Below are 18,376 nucleotides of genomic sequence, written 5' to 3'. Positions count from 1 at the left end.
ATAGATTAAAGCACCACTGACCGCTTTTGTGGTCTAAGTTGCAAACGACTACTAAAAACTGGACTATAGACATCACATAATTTTCTAAAACATAGATTAAAAACTGGAAGTTTAAATTCGGCCTAGATGGGAATAACACCTAAACCGCCTCATAATACCCACAGTACACATTTTAATCACAAACTCCTCCTAATCACAAACTCCTCAAAATTACCACTAACTTCACAAATGACTTCCTTAACCCAACTTCTTACCCAGCCCAACCCTAACCGATAGGATCAAACACTTTTTGGGTAAAGGGCCAAATTTGCGTTACTTTCGCTAACTTTTGACAGCTACGATTTAGTATCATGCATGAGCGGATCCAAGATTTTCGTTTTGGTGGCCGATAAGTCATAACGTTGAGTCATGAAACAAGCAATGTTCAAAAGGCCTGCTGTTCTCTAGCAAACTAGTATGCATATATTTAGCTCACATTCACAAGAATTGCACATGTTAGCCAAGTGTACACGCTAAAACGCACAATAAGCTACATATCACACTAAAGTGAGACTACATATAGCTGGTATATTTTCGCTGCACAATGGCATTATTTAAACACCTATTGACTAATTTGGAGTGCTGTCAGGACTTAAGTCAAATACTTGGAAGACTTGACTTAAATGCATTTAGGAAAATGACTTTTGTTTTGCTTATAGCTTATTTTGTTCAAATGGAATAAATTTACTATTTTAGTAGAAAATCCTTTATTTTTTAAAAATGACCTGAATTGGAATTGACTTGTTTAACTAACGACTTGACTTGACTTACACTTGGCAACTAATAACTTGGAGAAGGACTTGACTTGTTATAGATTTGAAATGTCTTGACTTGGGTTATTTTGTAAATAACTTGTCGTATAAACTTTTGAAAATGCCATGTTGACAACACTGCCAAATTGTACTTTTTTCCTAGGCGCAGACAAATGGAAGAACCGAAAAAGATGACTTCTGGTGGGACGGCACCGGTTCGTGCTTATCGGGACCCAACACAAGACTCAACAAATCCATTTAAGGTTCAAATCGGCTATGAACAAAAGCCGGTTCCCGAGACTAACAGCTCGCTTAAGGTGGTGTGTACCTCCACTAAACTGATTTAATTGTTGTGATAGTGAACAACTTCTCAAATTGATCTGACTCCATAATTTATGTATGCTTGCGTCCGGTAACTTAGCCGCAGTTTAGACGTATATATGCTTAATACATAGCAACGGAACGGCTCAACTTGCACAATTGCATGGGGTCTAGAGTGGAACATTAATAATAATAACCAACATAGTCACGTTCAGTCTGTTAAATTTATTTGTTCTGCTGATAGTTATGGCTTACCCAACTGTAGTTTTAAACCACGGATACATCGGTTGCATAAGAATTTGTTTTAGCAGGCACGTATCGTTAGCCTGTACATTTGAACGGACGAATTTAGGCTACCAATCACATCTCTGCGTACCATACAGAGCTGAAGTTATAGAAAAACGGCCAAAACACCCGACACTTCTCTTTATGTGTGCAAAAGCTTTATTTTTGCTGTTTCCACAATCTACAAGGTATCAATCAGACCGTAGGAAAAGAATCCTGTAAGAAAGGAAACCAAATAATGAGTGTTTTATTTAAAAAAACTCCTGCTAAAACGAAATTGTACTTAAAAATAATGTAGATCTTTCGATTGTTTAAGTGTTGAAGCTGTTCGATAGGGATTATTGAATGATTTTATGTTGTAAAATATGCGTAGAAATGTTAACCTTTACCACGATCATGTAAAACATATACACTAAAGATTGAGATTATTTAGATTGGTTTCGGGAGTAAGTAACCAAGGATACTAACGTATTTATCAAGTATAACTTACTGTATTTCTGCCTTCGATATTTTTTTACCCTTGAACATCTTTATTCAGTTCAAAAACAAGACATTCGTCGATGGAGGTGCTATGCTGAGTTACACACTAAAACCAACGAGCCAAGTCAAATACAAACCACTTGATGACTAAGATCGAAATACCGAAACCTGGAAAAAGGAAACGTGGCATACCCGAAGTAGTTGGGGGATTTAATAGTTGACATAATTTCATCATTGGTTAAGTGTTCGCAATTACAGTGTGCAAAATTGTAGCAAATGCAAATATGCTAATTTTTATTAATTAAAAAAAAAAAAAAAAAATATATAAAAAAAAGTGTTTTTGGAATAACATCGTACCTGAAGCCCTTTTTTCGTCGTATTAGTTTGTGTATGGAGTTTTTATCGAAAATTTGTTTACCCTTTGTTTCGATAGGCTGTTTTTTTCAGACTTCATAACGGCCCCACTGTTTTCATTGTTGTTTATATGTGGTCGATGTGCTCCGGTTACGCTTTGTGCTTGTGGTTAGACATCTTTTAACTAAATTTCTGGCTAAACTGCAGGATCGTGTTTAGCAAATCCTCTGCACATTCATTGTATGTGCGCAAAAGCTTATCACTAGTTTATCGACTTTGATAGTATATTAGTACCAATACCGTAACCGTATTTCAAGAAATTAAGTTCGACTCACGAGAGGGCGGATGTAAGCAACTTTACACGAATCCCAAAACTTGCGCGGAATTTTCGTTCTTTTTAGTCCTGAATAACTATCAAGCGGTCGCTGCAAAACGAAACGTCGATTGCGGCTGGTGCTGACGCGTGAGAGTATTTTTGTTGTTTTCCTCTTCAATTAGCCACTGTGGTCGGAATATTACGACGCGCTGCATGAATATTTCATTGGCCGGCAGCGGTCGACAAATTGGATGAATGTGATTATGAGCAGAAAAACTACTGACATGCTATAGCGCAGTCGAAATCGCCCGGCGTAAATAGTGCGCCAACTTTTAACGGCGCGCTGCACTAAATAATTCAGAATGATTTTGCGGAGGAAAGGCTAATTTAGCGATGTCACAAAGACGACTGTAAAACTTTTTCCCGGTCAACTTTCTTCGAAAAAATATCTTCAGTCTGCTTGCTTTGATCAGAATGTTTTAAATCTGAGCAAGTAATACATTGGGCCACGTGGCATGGTCACCACCTAGCACCGAACCACGATCGCTTACTGTCTACTATAGGCATGTTGTGAAGTCACCGTTATCGAGAAACCGTCATATGCCTGTCCAAAGTTGTTAAGTGTTTCCTTATTTTAATGATTGACGCCGAAATAACCGCGAGGAAATTTGCGTTCACGTGGTTCGACTCGTTCAGAGACATTAGGGAAAAATGAATTTCGACACGGCAAGTTTTTCTTGATGTTTTATTAATTATTCGATTGTTTGATTTTTTTGACATTACTTTAAATCGAATAATTGGTGCATAATTAAAATGACCTTAGAGCACTCATGGAAAATGCGTATAGTCAAGTGACATGTAACGATCAGCATGTTCATCGCGATACTGCTATAGTTAGGGACATATCTCAATTTTTTAAGAGGGGCAATGTAAAATTTTCAAAGATGACGTCACCTATATACGCCATGAAGTGATGTCTTAATTTAAGTAATATAAAACTGTATAGGAAGCTCTCTGTTCCCGGTCAAATTCGTGTGTGAATGTGCGAATAAAATTCGGTGCAAGTACTCTCATATATATGACTACAAAGCGTTCGCGCTAAGCCAAAAATATTTTTTCTTTTGGTTTAAATTGCCTTGATTTGGATTTATTTGTCAAAATAACGACATACGAAAAAATGGGAAGATTTTTTTTCGAAAAAAAAAGAAAAAGGGAGCATATTCAGCTTGCATATAAGGACAAAGTGATGAAAGAAAAACTCATCAATCATCGTTATATTGCATGCATAGAACGGGACTGATCTCGATCGAAGAAAAGTTGAAACCTACTGCAGCATCTAAAGCCGCAATGTCTGGGAAGCGCAGGAATAACATATTCTTGCTCTCTGGCTGAAAATAGCAAACGCAAATACTTTTAGATTTTAAAGCAGCGATTCATTTCCTTCCTTTCCGTGCATGTGCTTCCAGGCTTGCACATATATTACATTCCAAATGCTAACGACTTCTCATTTTTAATATCGATTAAATCCATTGGCACATGTTATTTTGTGTATTTTGTCTTTTTAGTGGTAACTGCTGTAGTCATGTTTCGAATCACTCAAACTGAAATTTGTTTTATCTCGATCGAATCAAGTAATTTTCTTAAATAATTACGCCTTATCGAAGAAATCATTAAGTTATAATCAAGGTTTTTATTTACCGTAATCTAGATAACAATAGAAACGTTTGGCAACTTGTTACACTTTGGTAAGACTTACTTAAAAATTTAAAACAAAATCATTTTTTTGTAAAAACAATATTTACGAAGAAATTTCGTTACTAAAACATTTGACAGAAAATACAGTATTGTTTTTGACATGCACGTTAAAGGAATTACAACATTAACGTTTCTCGGTATATCTTTAAAATTAACCCAAGAAAAGCAATCTTTCAACGGTCACACGTACAATAGGAAACGCAGTAAAAAAATCGCCCGTTTGCGGAATCCTCATTTCGGCGCGGGCGCCAGGGAACGGCATCTGACAAGATAGGGCGCCGTCGTCAGCGGCCCGCCCTTTGCGTCAGTGCGCGATTAGGCGAGGTGCAGAATCGGTTGCAAGTGCATTAGAAAGGGCGGGCAGATGTGGCACGATCAATTTGCCTCCGTGAAGCGACGGCGGCAAAGGATGGGGAAAAAGGCTAAGCAATTCGCCGTTGTCTTTATGGTTGGCGCCGGGCTAGACTGGTAGGTTAGGGACTGGATTCAATAGGAGGAAAGCTCAGCGTCTCTTCCACTCCACTGGTATCGAGCAGAGCAGGTTGCAAGGAATAGTTGCAAAAATGCACGTGCAACTGAAAATAGGTATCTTTTCAGTGTTTGTGGTATAGTGATTTGTTAATTTTAGGTCGCGAGCCGGTTAGAACTCAGCCCAGCCGGTTAAAACATAGGGTTTGGAATTTTTAAGTGTCTGAGGTTTTCGATTTACTTGCTTTAGTTACTTGTTTATTGTTATATGTTTGGTGTTTTATTTAAAAAATATTGTTTCCTGAAAAAGTTGCCTCATTGATATTTTTGGCCTTGGCCTATAAGAAATCTCATGCGCATAAAAAATTGCGCATTTTTAGCAAGTTTAGTAAAACGTAATTCGGTCAAAGTATTACACGTGCAATTAATTGCCTCGAAGCTATTTTGCCGTCTCTGTTTTTGCAAATTAAACGTAATATCAGACAAGGATATAAAAATTTGCACATAAGTTGAACCTTAAAGGCAAGTTGTTAAGCAAAAAGGTTACTCCAAACACCGACAGTAAGTAAAAATCGATTTTGTAGTGTTGAGACACTATAGTTAGCCGTAGAGCCCATACCTTTGTTCCAGGAGTTGTTGCTCTGCAATAAGTAAAGATAATGTACTTGCATTTCTAGAAGTTTTACTGTAAAACGAAATTATGCATATGAACCTTATACCACTTACAAGCCAAAGATAATTTTTCGTAGTCTTAAAAGCTCAAAACCTAGCCAGCAGAAGGTAAGTTCAAAATGTTGCAGGCGACATGGGCAAACAGGACTATGTGCGATTAAAAGCTTTTAATCAAACAAAAATCCCTGCATTTTACTTACAACAAGTCAGCAAGACAAACTATTGAATTTTTTTCGTATCTTATACTCTGTATAGTTGGTGGTTCTCTAGATTCTTTTGAGATCCAAAATTTGTGTCACCACTCGCCGCAACAGTCCCATGGGATTTAGATAAAGTGAATCTAAGATACAAACCTGGGTTGAATAGTTTTAAAGGGTACCAACTTTATCATCGTACGACAGGGCTAGACTTGGTATTGAAAGACTCTTGGAATAATCAAAGGAGCTGAAATACAAAAAAATATCATAGTTAATAAAACTGGTGAGAGCGGGGGAAAGTAAAGTATAGCTAACAAGTATTTAATCAATTATTTATTCTGAAATCAAGGTAAAAATACGTTAGGCTAAGGCATATTGTTGCATAACGCCTTTAATAAAAATGAACCGGGGTCATATTTCAGGTTCTGTCTTGGGCTGTTTTATGAGATTTATTAGGGTGCTGATATCAAATGTTCAGTTAAACAAAGAAAATCAGTTAAATAACTTATTTGATAAATTTAATTTTAAATGCACGTTTGTTAGCGTTACTTATAAAATAACTTATTTTGAGCTGTGCGTGACAATTACACGATTTTTGTTGCTTAATATTGGTGTTTACTATAAAACGTTGATCATTTCTGTCCCATAGTTATCTCGTAGTATCCAATAATACCGCATAACTTTCTGTTTTTGTACGTATTAACTTTAGCCTATCCTTACCCATATTAGTACTTTTAATTTGAGAAAACACAGGTTAATGTGATTGTTTGGGGAATTGTTTGGGGAAGCTATGATTATTTTGGGATGACGTCACAAATTGACGTCATGATGGACGTGAGAAAACAATTAATACAGAAAACACTTGTTGATCTCAAGCAAACTCGTGGGCAAACTGCAGCTGACTCCATTTAATGCGCGCCGAGCCCAAACAAAATGCATTTCGGCGAGTCTGCGATGGCTTTTCGGTGTACTATTGATACGGAAGCCGTAATCGTTGGTCATAAAGCAGCTTCCGAGGGGCTAGATCACAGATGTTATTAAACTCATATGTTTGTGTGTCTTTCATTCATAACTATAACTGTATTACTTTTTTAGGTTCGAAGTTAGGCAAACATGAAAATACGCCTGCTCCACTTGGCATTTTACTTAGGAATAGTTTACATACACCAAGTTTGTAGCACTACTTCAGGTCCTAGGCGAAACTCTGCTGCTAAAGCGGCGAACACAGATGGTCACAAAAATCAGCAGAAGCAAAGCCTAAAAATATCAAAAACATTCGAATCAAAACAAGATTTTATCAATTATGACATGCCAAAAAACAAAGAAAGTATCAGACGCCACAATGCAAACTTTTTGGACCAACTTAACGTGTTTAGACGTCTGAAAAAACTAAACACTTACAAGAGTTGTACCCATACAGAAACTACTGCAAGAAGGTCACTTTGGGTTGCAGTGTTTTTGCCTTTTCCAGACAATTGGTCAACTTTATGGGTAAGTTGTTTGCTTATTTAAAGTTGGTGCCTCTGGTTCGAGACTTTGTAACTTGTTTCTGTAGGTTTAAAAATTTTGCTTTGGAACCTACATTTCGAAACGTTTTTCGAGATAAAAAAAATGTTCAACGGGCTACAAGTTTAGGTGCACGAATGATTAGATTAAGATTAAGGATAAGTACTTTGGCGAAGCCCTTGATATTTTTGTACGTGACGCGTTATACGTCAGAACTTGACGTCATAAAACAATATCCTTAATAAATCTGACACATTAATTCAATTCGAACTTATTTATGTTAAGATTATAGTATGTTTATACGCTGACAGAAAGTTCAGTTTTAGCATTGGGTCGCCAAAGGATTGCTGTTAAATTTGAACTTAGTATTTGCATCGCCGCGAAAATAGGCTGAGAAACACTGCACTAAGCTATTGCCATAAAAAATGTCCTTTTGTCCAATAATGCACATTGAACCGGGTTAGTTTAGGAAAAAAAGAAATACCATTCAAATTAGGAATCAACAAATCAATTTTAAAGGGCTTAAGCAGGGCGTCATCTAGGGTAATAAATTTTTACCGATTCGTGTCTTGGGACTGGTGTTTGCTGGTTATTTGTCAACTGGGGCGTAGGCCCTGTCGAGCGCCCATTACTTTCCAATGGACTGTGACCGACATGACACCCCCTGGGAAAGTCGGACGTCAGTTATGTCGACCGGTTGTGAGGTCACTCGATCACTGGCCATCGTCCGTAACGCATGTTGACTGTAATTGGTGGACGTTCTCAACTTTAAACCAAAGGAAATTACGTCCAACTTACGGATGACAGATTGCCTTTTGGACACTTTTATTTCAAAAGAATCAGATATTTTTGACAATTTGTGGTCATCAAAACCCTTTTACACTTCATTATACTTTTTTAGTAGAAGCTAAACAAATATCGTATTATATTATATGCTGTTAGCCTAAAAGCACTTTATTTTCGCAATACCTGTCTAAACATGTGCTGTGTGTGTCTGTGTGGATGGGAGTTGTTATAATATATATGTAAAGTTAAAAGGTTAGCGTTAGGCCTAACAAAGATTTGATTTGTTCTCTTTCTATTATGATATTTGAAGCGACGAACTATCTTGCATATAGCTAAAAACGCATTTCTAAACATAATTCCAAAATCGGTATCGCTTATTAATCTTTGCTTCAGCGATTCGTTTAACGCAGAAGTTCTCAACCTGTGGTAAACGTCCCACAACTGTGGTACGCAAATGATTTTTAGCTGATAACAGCTTTTATGTTACTTGCATAGTTAAAAAAAATTTAAAATTCTTTCGGTCACAAATTAAACGACCTACAAAGTCACAATTAAACGACCACAAAGTAAACCATGTGGTTTACCTTGGAAGCCAGATTGTTTGATACGGCCTAACTTCACACAAAAAGCTCAAGCGAAAAAAAAAATCAAGCATCAATTTGAGCAAAAAGGTTTCTTTTTAATCATGATGTGCAAATATAGTAACGGCAAAAAAGGCTGCTAGGACACATGTTGTCATTCCATTGATGATAACGCATCCTTAGCATTGCGCGGACCTTATTCCATTTGGCCCCGGCCCCTTTCGGGCGCGTTTGCGTTACGGTGTAATTGCAAAGGACAGTGTGCGCCAGAGCGCGGCCAGCCAGCGATTGATTAATTTTACGTGTTCCGCCAAACTTATCAGCGTGTCGCACGCTTGTCAACAATCGATTTCGGCCGCCTTTCGAGCTGCGTCATATCAACGCGCATAAATCTGACGTTGGCCATGGCAGGCCTGGTGTACTTATGTCATTGGCGGAAATCGATCTTACTAGTGTCTATTCAAGCTTGCAAGAAAAATAATTCGCAGCAATGGCATACTTCTATCAATACATACCAATTTTTACCACTCTTGGTCTACACTCTACAACAATCCCGATGTTGCCTAACTTCAGAATTAGAAGACCAGCTATGCGCTCAACCTCAAAATATTTTTTTAACTGTTTTTTTTTAACTTTTTACATTTTACGTTCTATATGAGTTGGTAATAAACAAACATTAACACAGTATAACACCAACCGCAATGCAATATTACCTTGATAATCACTTTACGAAACAGTAGGCTATCGTGGGCTTTATCATGGCTACCGACAGATGTCGCCACTGTTTTTGCGCCACATTGATGAAATTTCCTGACTGGAGATTTATTGACTTTGGTTCAACTGGTCGCACCATTTTGTAACGGAGCGTTAAATCGATTGTCTTCGGATTAATCGCTATTCGTGGATCGCCAATTAACCCTGAAGTAAAATCTTATCGACCAATCTCAGCTAAAATGAGAAAAACATTTACAATAAATTGTAAAGTTCGAACCTTAACAATGAACTTTGCTAATCTACTTAACATCATTTAGAACTATTTAAGGTTGCATTAAAGAATGTAAAGTTTATTCGCATCATGCCTACAATACCAACCACAAACAATTCACCTTATATACTTCCAGGAAAGTTTTCGAAACTTTTTTATTTGTGATGTTTTTTTTTAGATTTTTCTTTTTATGTAAACTTTCGTTTTTCTATTTGGATGTTTTATACCACTTCTAGCGAGTCGATAACTAATTTATGATGTGGCTCTTGATTTTTGACGTATATTCTCGTTTAAAAAGTGGTCCGCTATTTTAAGAACCCTGTTGCTTGTTCACAGTCTAAAGTCACAGCATTAGGAGTACTGAGGAGTTGTAAGAACTGTCAAGTGTTAATGCCGTCGTTTTATGGCGTCATTTCTGAAGCATTTGCTCACTTCTTTTAAGCACGCGATTCTAGTCGAACAGTAGTACATTTTAGCCGAAAAAGAAGTAGCGTTCATGTTAGCTATACGAGTTTTGCTCTTGCAGGATTCGAATATTTTGTCCTCTCAAGCGATGCAGAATTCCACACAACTGGAAACTGTTTGGAGGGCGCTCTTCTCCGCTCAGCACTATATCAACAACGATTCGCGACTGCTCGCGGGATATCAGCTTTGCCTTGAAGCCGTCGACACACCGGTACGTGTATACCTTACCTGCACTGCTAACAGTTACTGATTTCGAAATATTTCGTGACCCGAAAATCGCAAATTTTCGAATGCTTTACTAAAGCGTGAACAAAAGGTACAAATTATTGTCAACACAAGAATTGGTAATAGGTTTATGATATCCCATCTGAACCCTTGATCAACAGTCGTGTTAAACTATTACAACGTTTCAGCTGTATCATAAACTAAAAAATAGTTTGGTTCCCTACTATATCTTCCTACTACTGTTTTATCAACCATGTAACAACTTATCCACGTTGCGTTTTTGAAACCTGTTGACGGATATTTTAGTACATAAAAGATGGTAAACAATTTAATCGCCAACACCAGTAACTATATGGTTGACATTTTTATATAATAAACTAACAAGGAAAATTAAATAACCCCAACTTACAAAACAAGTGGCATTGTGAGTTGAATGGTATGTCGGTTTTTATATAACTTGATAAGTCTTGTAATTTAACATATTACCTTGTTGTCTTGATTAATTATTAAAATGTATGGTTTTAAACACAGCGTTTTATTTCCTTTACTTATTCTTATTATTATGCGGAAAACAGTTTCCATGAAGTTTTGTTACTCTTTGCGAAATGTTGCTAAAAATTATTCTTATTTAAACACTTAATTTTTTGAAAAAATGACTTGACTTACGATGGCAAAGAATTCGACGGGACATTGTTTCCAATCCTGTTAAATGGAAATTTAAAGAACATTTTCGGTATTGATAGGTTCCGAACTGCAAATCAATCCAATTAAAAATAAGAGTAGTCGATTATTATCCCCAAAATGGTTTTCCTTTCCGTTGGAATCACGGGTCATGCGTGTAACACTAATTGTAACATGTCAAACAAGAAAACAAGTCATTCCCTTGTGACTGTGCTGCATTAAGCATACTATTACCCAACAATAGTCACGCGAAAGCGGCAATTATTGAGTTTCATTGTTTTTCGTGATGGTAACACGAATCGATTTCTGGCTACCTTTGGAATAAAGCCTTCTTTTTTATTGTATCATCGGTCTTAAGCCTACAAAAAGTGACTATATTCCGTAACACTTTTGTCACCTATCACTTATATATATCGTTGACTAATTTCACTATGAATATATCACTAATAGCAGGGAAATATCCAGATCAAACTTTAGGTTTCATAACTTTTACTATAGTGATAGAAAAGCAAAAAAATGTATATTGTATAGGGGCTTTATATCGGTCGGCATTACTGCTATACATTTTGCTTCTTCTTTGGATACACGTTGGAAAAATCTTCTCAATAAAATAACAACCACCCAAAGTCGAATTGCTTTGCTCTATTAAAAGTGAAGGTGCAAAATTATCTCAACATAGTTAGACGGATATGAGCAGATTTGGGCTTGAACGATACCTGCGAAGCATTAATTTGGTGCGGTGTGTTGCAATGCTTATAACAACAAACTAAAGAAATTGGAACATCTATGTTGTGGAGCGATGTTTATTTTTCTCTTACACCTTTGGGTTTATCCCAGTGGTTCTCAACCTTTTATGGCTTTCGGCACCCCTCAAAAATAATAAATAGATTGCGGCACCCCTACAAAAATTTTTCCGTATAGGTATTCACTAGAATGTCACAATAAACGGAACTACAACACACACATCAACTCTGCACAACATGCGAAGTTTTAATTGATTTATTCCACTCTAATGTTTCACAAAAAGTTGTAAGAGTTAAGCAAAAATCAGATTCTCAAAGATTCTTAAATATCTCTCGGCACAGGCATTAGAAATGGCACCCCAGGGTGCCGCGGCACCCCGTTTGAGAACCACTGGTTTAACCCATAAATAACTTTCAAAAGTTCGCCAGACTGCTTTACGAAAAGTGACTGCTTTACGAGTCACTCACATCTGGTGTTATTAACTGGAAATACCTCCAATCGAATCGAGTATTTCCGCTTTTAACAGTGCTCAACGTCGCGAGGAATCCAAAGCTTTTTTGAGCAGATGCGCCGACGCCCCGCTACTCTGGCTGTGGTGGGACCTAGCTGCTTCCAGACCGCTTCAACATTGGCGCAAACCATTCAGTTTTGGAAGGTCCCACAGGTAACGGATTTGTTCCACGGAACTCAAAACTCGCCCGTGCTTAAAAAAGATTTAAGATTTAGACTGTGTGATATAGCGTCGGAACTGACAGGTTGCAAAATCGATATATAGTTGATGGGTGCCGAATGCCCATGTGTTATCGGGGCAATTCCAATCTAATTCGCTAAATCTATTTTCGCATATTAACCATAGAAATAATCAAACTCAGTGACATTTACTTGTGAAGAAATATTGCTCAACAAAAACATTGATAAACTGCACAGGAAAAAAGTCCTTTACATGGTAAATTTAAACGTATTTGCTACTACAGTAATGAACTATGTGTTTTCGTAGTCATCAAATCGTTTTCGGAATAAAAGACGTATTGAGCCTCCTTACATAGTTTCAAAATATTTAAAGCATCTTCAATAAAGCTTTTGCCGACAGAGCAATAAAGGCCGTTATTGTTGAATTATATTCACAACGTTGTAGCTTCTTTAAAACAAATATTCTTGACTTTTTAACAATTTTACACAAAGTTTATCAATCGATTGAAAGAACCCAATCGTTAACGCATTTAAAACTTGCCAATAGATCACCACCTTTCGCACTTGTTATTGTGACAAACTTATATGCCGCTGATTTAGGTTAACGGCCACAGTAAAGTCATAATATTGACATTTTTGTTCGACACGTCCTAACGGCTGTATTGTCACAATTTGCAAGTTTTGTCCTTATAACCTGAAGAAAAATACCGCTAAACATTCCTATTTCATCAATTTTGCTTGTTACGTCAATTGGTATCGAATCAATTCGCGATAATTTTCTCAAACTATCGGGTATTCGTATCTGAATAAAATGTTAACTGTCGAACATCCCTACTTAGATTCGTGTAGCATATAACCTCCAGAATTTTCATTAAATGTTAAATGTATAAACAACAATTGTCTTAAAATTTATTTTTTAACCTGCCATTGGTTTCATGTTCTTGTTTAGTTTATTTTTATCGAATAGGTATAGTTTGCTTTGTCAAAGGCCCAATAAATTTACACATTAAATGCTATATACGTCGCCCTAAATGTCAGCTATTAAAATGTTTTATCAACCTACTTGTATGTAGTGTAAGCCACGTGGCACAATAAGCTAAGGCGGATTTGAGCTTTAAACATTACGTTTTTCATAGTACGCCACAAAACTATTATCGCTCCATCGGTCTTTACCCGGCGTTTATTTAGTAAACATGCGACTTTTTAAGCGGCCACTGGACCCCAAAACAACGGAAGCCGGGTGTCTTCAAGGCGGTTATAATAGCCTAGATTAATTATTAACGCACGCGCGTTATTCATTTCGTGCGTGTATTGCCGCCGTTGTGAACGCCGTGTTTATCCGTGCTTTCCACTTCGTTCGAACAAGCCGCCAAAAAACGCGCCTTTTTTCCGCGCAGGTATCGTTCAACCTGAACCAGGTGGAACTGGCCAATCAGCGCGTCTTCCCGACCTTCGTGCGCACGGTGCCCGGTATGCGCGCGCAGTTCGACGCCATGGCAACCCTGCTGTTACGCTACAACTGGACGGTGGTGGACGTGTTTCAGTCGGACGACGCGCGATCTTTTGCGGTAGGTGGTGCTTCTGCAAGCCACCACAAAATGCACTTTGGCCGCTGCGCTTTGCCACAAACAAGTTTTATTTTTATTTGAGACTGTAAAGGTTTCAAAATAAAGATTTTTTGATTTATCTAATTATGAAGACCCATACAAAAAGTATTATTTTACGATGGTCATGTTAACGGCAATAGAAAGCACTAGATCAGGGTTTCAAACTTTCTAGAACAGTGGTTCTCAACCTTTTTTCTTTCGTGGCCCATTTACTATGAAAAAAAATTCTGTGGCCCAATAGTTTGAGAACAAAACACAGCAGAACATATTTCAAAACAGATTATTTATTCCACCGTGCATTAGTGAGATACTTGCGGCTGAACAACAAATTTACATTTCTTTTTAAATCCTCCCCAAGCATGGGCGCCCGCCCCCCCCCCATGAATTTCAAAATGCGATTATTGGTATTATTTATAAGTGTATTATGTATTACTTATGAAGGTTAAATATATTATACAACATTATCCATTGCCCCCAGTGGCATATCCAGGGGGGTGGGAGTTCTTACCTCGTTTTTGTAAGTGATATTATCGTTTTTTGTTCGTTTTTGTCATGGTTTAACAAACTGTTCGAAGCGGCATGCTTTTTCAGTAATTGGGTCACGCGTCTTAATCTAATGCGAAACCAAAATCGAGCGCAAAACGGCGTTTTTCGTCTTTAGTTTGGTCGACCGTAAACCCTGGATAGTTTTTCTCTTTCGTTATTTGTTTAGGTTGACTATGTTTTGCAAGTGTGTATTCGACAATTGACAACGCTAAGTCAAACCATCTTTCTTTTTTTCTCGCTAAAAAACGAGTTATACGCAGGATGTTCCTCGCTGTTCGGTCTCTGCGCTAATATCCGATGTTGGTGTAATATCGACATTTGTTTAACTGAAGCAGATTCTTAAAAGGAGGTATAATGGTGACTGTCGTGCGCGTTTCAAAGTGTCCATTTTCAAGTAATGATGGTAACGCAAAATTATGCTCTTTAAGCATACTCTAAGACCACGTGCTAAGTGTGCAATGGACACAACTTATTTCCCCTCAACCGCAGCTTGTAATTTAGCTGACTTGGCACACAGCTCGACGCAGATGTTGCGCTAATCACGGCATAATAACACCCGGAAAAAACGATCTTCGTTCAGTATCGCAGGTGGTGAAAGACGTGCTTGTAATTAAGCGCTCGTTCCGTTCATGGAACTAGAAACCTTCGCTGCTGATAGTCGAATTATGTGTGATTCTACCACAATTAATCACGCATATTTCACGGTCTTGGTTGTTTTTTTGCCTGAAGTTAACGATTGTACACCGTGATGACGCACGTGGTCGCTTTTGCTGGACGTATTTGACTGTTTCTGATTAGTTTTTTTATCACGTCTTGCAATCACCATTCTATGACGTCATACTTTCACTGTTTTATGACGTCATTATTCAAAATAGGGGAATTCCCTAAGTTGAAAATTTTGGACCCCCCCTTTTTGATTTTCTGGTTACGCCCCTGATTCCCCCCCCCCCTGGAAAATTTTCTGCGGGCGCAATCTGTCCCCAAGCCATTATTCCTGTAAAATTAATTATAGTGACAGAAATGAAACTAAATCTTTTTAAATTGGTCTGTGGCCCACCTCAAATGTTCTTATGGCCCACCAGTGAGCCATGACCCACTGGTTGAGAACCACTGTTCTAGAACAACGGACCATTATTTGTGAATCTGTTATTTCGCGTACCGCAATGCAAAGCAAAAATAACAAAATTTTATTTATTTACAAAACTGACAACATCAATGGGGCGGTTCGTTTCTCATCTCTGCCTCACAACAAACTTTTTACTCAATAATCTTCGGTTCACTAACTTTTGCGAACTGGCATACGGTTGGAATGATCTCAACAAAACCACAAATGGCGAATGGCGATAAGAACATATTATTACGTCATATCTTTGAAAGGGTACCTACTGTACAACGTATATGTGTGACTTTTTAGTTTCTTGTCATATCGTCACAGACCACCTGTGCATTGTGCAGTCGTCGCGGACCACCAATGGTCCGTGGACCACAGTTTGGGAAACCCTACACTAGATTTATACTGACAAGTCAACGCGATGTACTGCTGTCCCACATTTTTACTATTTACACGTAAAAGAACATCTGCATCTGTGGTGCAATTTCCCGTTTAAGTGGAGCAATTTTCCCGTTCAAAAGATTTTTTTCTTTATTGTTCTTTTCAAATTTCATGTTTCTCAGAGATATTTAACAAACCATGGTGATTCGACAGTTTAAATTGTGTCCAATGGCTAAAACGTACTGCTGCCTTTACTTCTAATCTATCAGAACATGCCACCGTCGAATTCTTTTGAGATTCGATGGCGATCCAAAGATGCCAAATTTGTTAAAAAAAATATTCACTTGTCCCAACAGAATCACCACCAGCTGTTGAGCATCGCCGGTGGTCGCGGAATCGAGGTGTCCTACGAGTTCGTCTTCGCAAGGAATCGATTTGATCCGAGTCTTGTCGACATCATTAACGTAAGTCGCCCTGTAGGCCGCTGTGTGCGAAAGATAGCGCCGACAGTAATTGGCCGCCGCAATCTTGATGGCGACCGTATAGTGTCACGCACGCCGTTCCAATTCTTTCCAAATTACTTATCAGGCTTCAGTAGGCTTTCCTGGTCGTATGTTTTCGCGAAATACTAAATATTGATGATCCGCGATAGTTGGAAAAAGTTAAATCATAATCTGAATATTTTAATGTCCATATACCTGTATAGCAATAAGGTCGCATTCGCGATATTTTTATGTTTAATAAATAATCGTATTGCTTACACTTCCTACAAGAACTTTATCTTCATCTTACTCATTAGATTTAAAAACAATACATAATAGTTCCCAGTGGCAGTGCCAGGCATTTTCAAAAACAAAATGCGTTGATAAACTATTTCGAACTTTTAATTTCTCAAAAAAAAAAAAAAGAAAAAAAAAAAAGAAAGAAAATTCTCTATTAATTTAGATTTAATATACCTTGAAAAATTTAAACATTCGGAAAGCTATTAATATATAATGTTTGTTTTTTAGCAGTCAATAGGCTAATAACAACTTTTTTAATTACCTGTTTTACAGGTGAGTCACTATCCCTTTATGTGTAATCAGCTAACACTTGCAATCTTATAAGGAAACAAATAGATGTGTACTTGCAGCTTTTCATAATATGTCGATTTAAAAATTGTAAATATGATTTCAGTGGTTAAAAAGTCTATAACAAAGTCTGTGTAGTCTACCAGGTTTTAAAACTGATCCGCATAATGCCGTTTGAGCATTTCCTTTTGTTTGCACTTTTGCAAAACTATTCGTTCTCGCGAAAAACGAGACTTTTTCGTGTCGATACTCCGATGGGTCATGTTTGTCTAGATCTCGATTTAGTGGGCCTAATCTTAAAGCGCCTTCATATGTTAAGACAGGTTGAAAACAGTAACACGAGTGCAGGAAACTGTCAAATAGGAGTGTAACTCGCGATGTCCGATATTTCACGTTTCAATCCGATACCGATACTCGCTATATTGGACAAAATGTATGGCGATCCGATACCACATTACCATATTATTAAGCTCAAATAAACCAAAAATATAAGAATTAAAGTGTTTCAGGGGGGAATATGTAAAAATATTTCCATGTTTGTATGTCAAATTTTACTTAGTATTGTTAGGTTAGCTACTTCTAGATCAGTGGTTCTCAACCTTTTTTCTTTCCTGGCCCATTTACGTTGCAAAAAAAGTCTGTGTCCCAATAGAATTTTTATGAAAGAAAAAAACTTTAAAATAGGTTTAGAAAAAAACACAGCAGAACATATTTCAAAACAGATTATTTATTCAACCGTGCATTAGTGAGATACTTGCGGCTGAACAATAAATTTACATTCCGTTTTAATTCCTCCCAAGCCATTATTCCTGTAAAATTAAATATAATGACACAAATGAAACTAAATCTAGCTTTTTGGCCCACCTCAATTGTTCTTATGGCCCCACCAGTGAGCCATGGCCAACTGGTTGAGAACCGCTGCTCTAGTTGATATTATTTGATGCATTTGTGCTTTAAGATAAAAATCGCTGGTTGGGTGGCAAATCAAGACTGATATTACAATGTTAATTTGCCATCGTATCGGCACCGATTCCACCCTAGTATCGGACGAGTACCAATACTACCACTTGTCAGCGGGTATCGGCTCCGATCCGATATCACCGGATATCTCTAGTAAAAACAGTTGGTTGACGGTTTCCGAATAGACAATTTGCGAGTTGACCTTTATTTTTCCGTAGAGAAACCCACAGCAAAAAGGAGCACGCCGTCAATCGCCAGGTACCGGCAATTTGCGCACTTTTCCGCCGGCCACTTTGCTCGTCACACTTCGGCCGGGGTGAGAACCCCAATTGCACCGCGGCTTAATAATTAACGAGCTCACGTCGGCCCAAGACGCGCCCCAATTCCCGGGCGATGCAA

General features: G+C 37.7%; 1 protein-coding gene across 1 annotated transcript in view; it reads left to right on the top strand.

Moving 5' to 3' along the window:
• Positions 1-964: 964 nt before the first annotated feature.
• Positions 965-18,376, top strand: part of LOC146137894 (gamma-aminobutyric acid type B receptor subunit 2-like) — a 38,014-nt gene continuing 20,602 nt past the window's right edge. Inside the window, exons 1-5 of the mRNA XM_083394465.1 lie at positions 965-1,111; positions 10,024-10,173; positions 12,139-12,276; positions 13,700-13,870; positions 16,304-16,411. Of these exons, the coding sequence (XP_083250591.1) occupies positions 965-1,111; positions 10,024-10,173; positions 12,139-12,276; positions 13,700-13,870; positions 16,304-16,411 (714 nt within the window). The remainder of the gene's footprint in view (positions 1,112-10,023; positions 10,174-12,138; positions 12,277-13,699; positions 13,871-16,303; positions 16,412-18,376) is intronic.

Source organism: Ascidiella aspersa, chromosome 7 (genome assembly GCF_963924565.1).
Source record: "Ascidiella aspersa chromosome 7, kaAscAspe10.2, whole genome shotgun sequence".
Lineage (NCBI taxonomy): Eukaryota > Metazoa > Chordata > Ascidiacea > Phlebobranchia > Ascidiidae > Ascidiella > Ascidiella aspersa.
The sequence above is the reverse complement of the archived record's forward strand: the minus strand, read 5'-3'. Positions and strand labels throughout refer to the sequence as shown.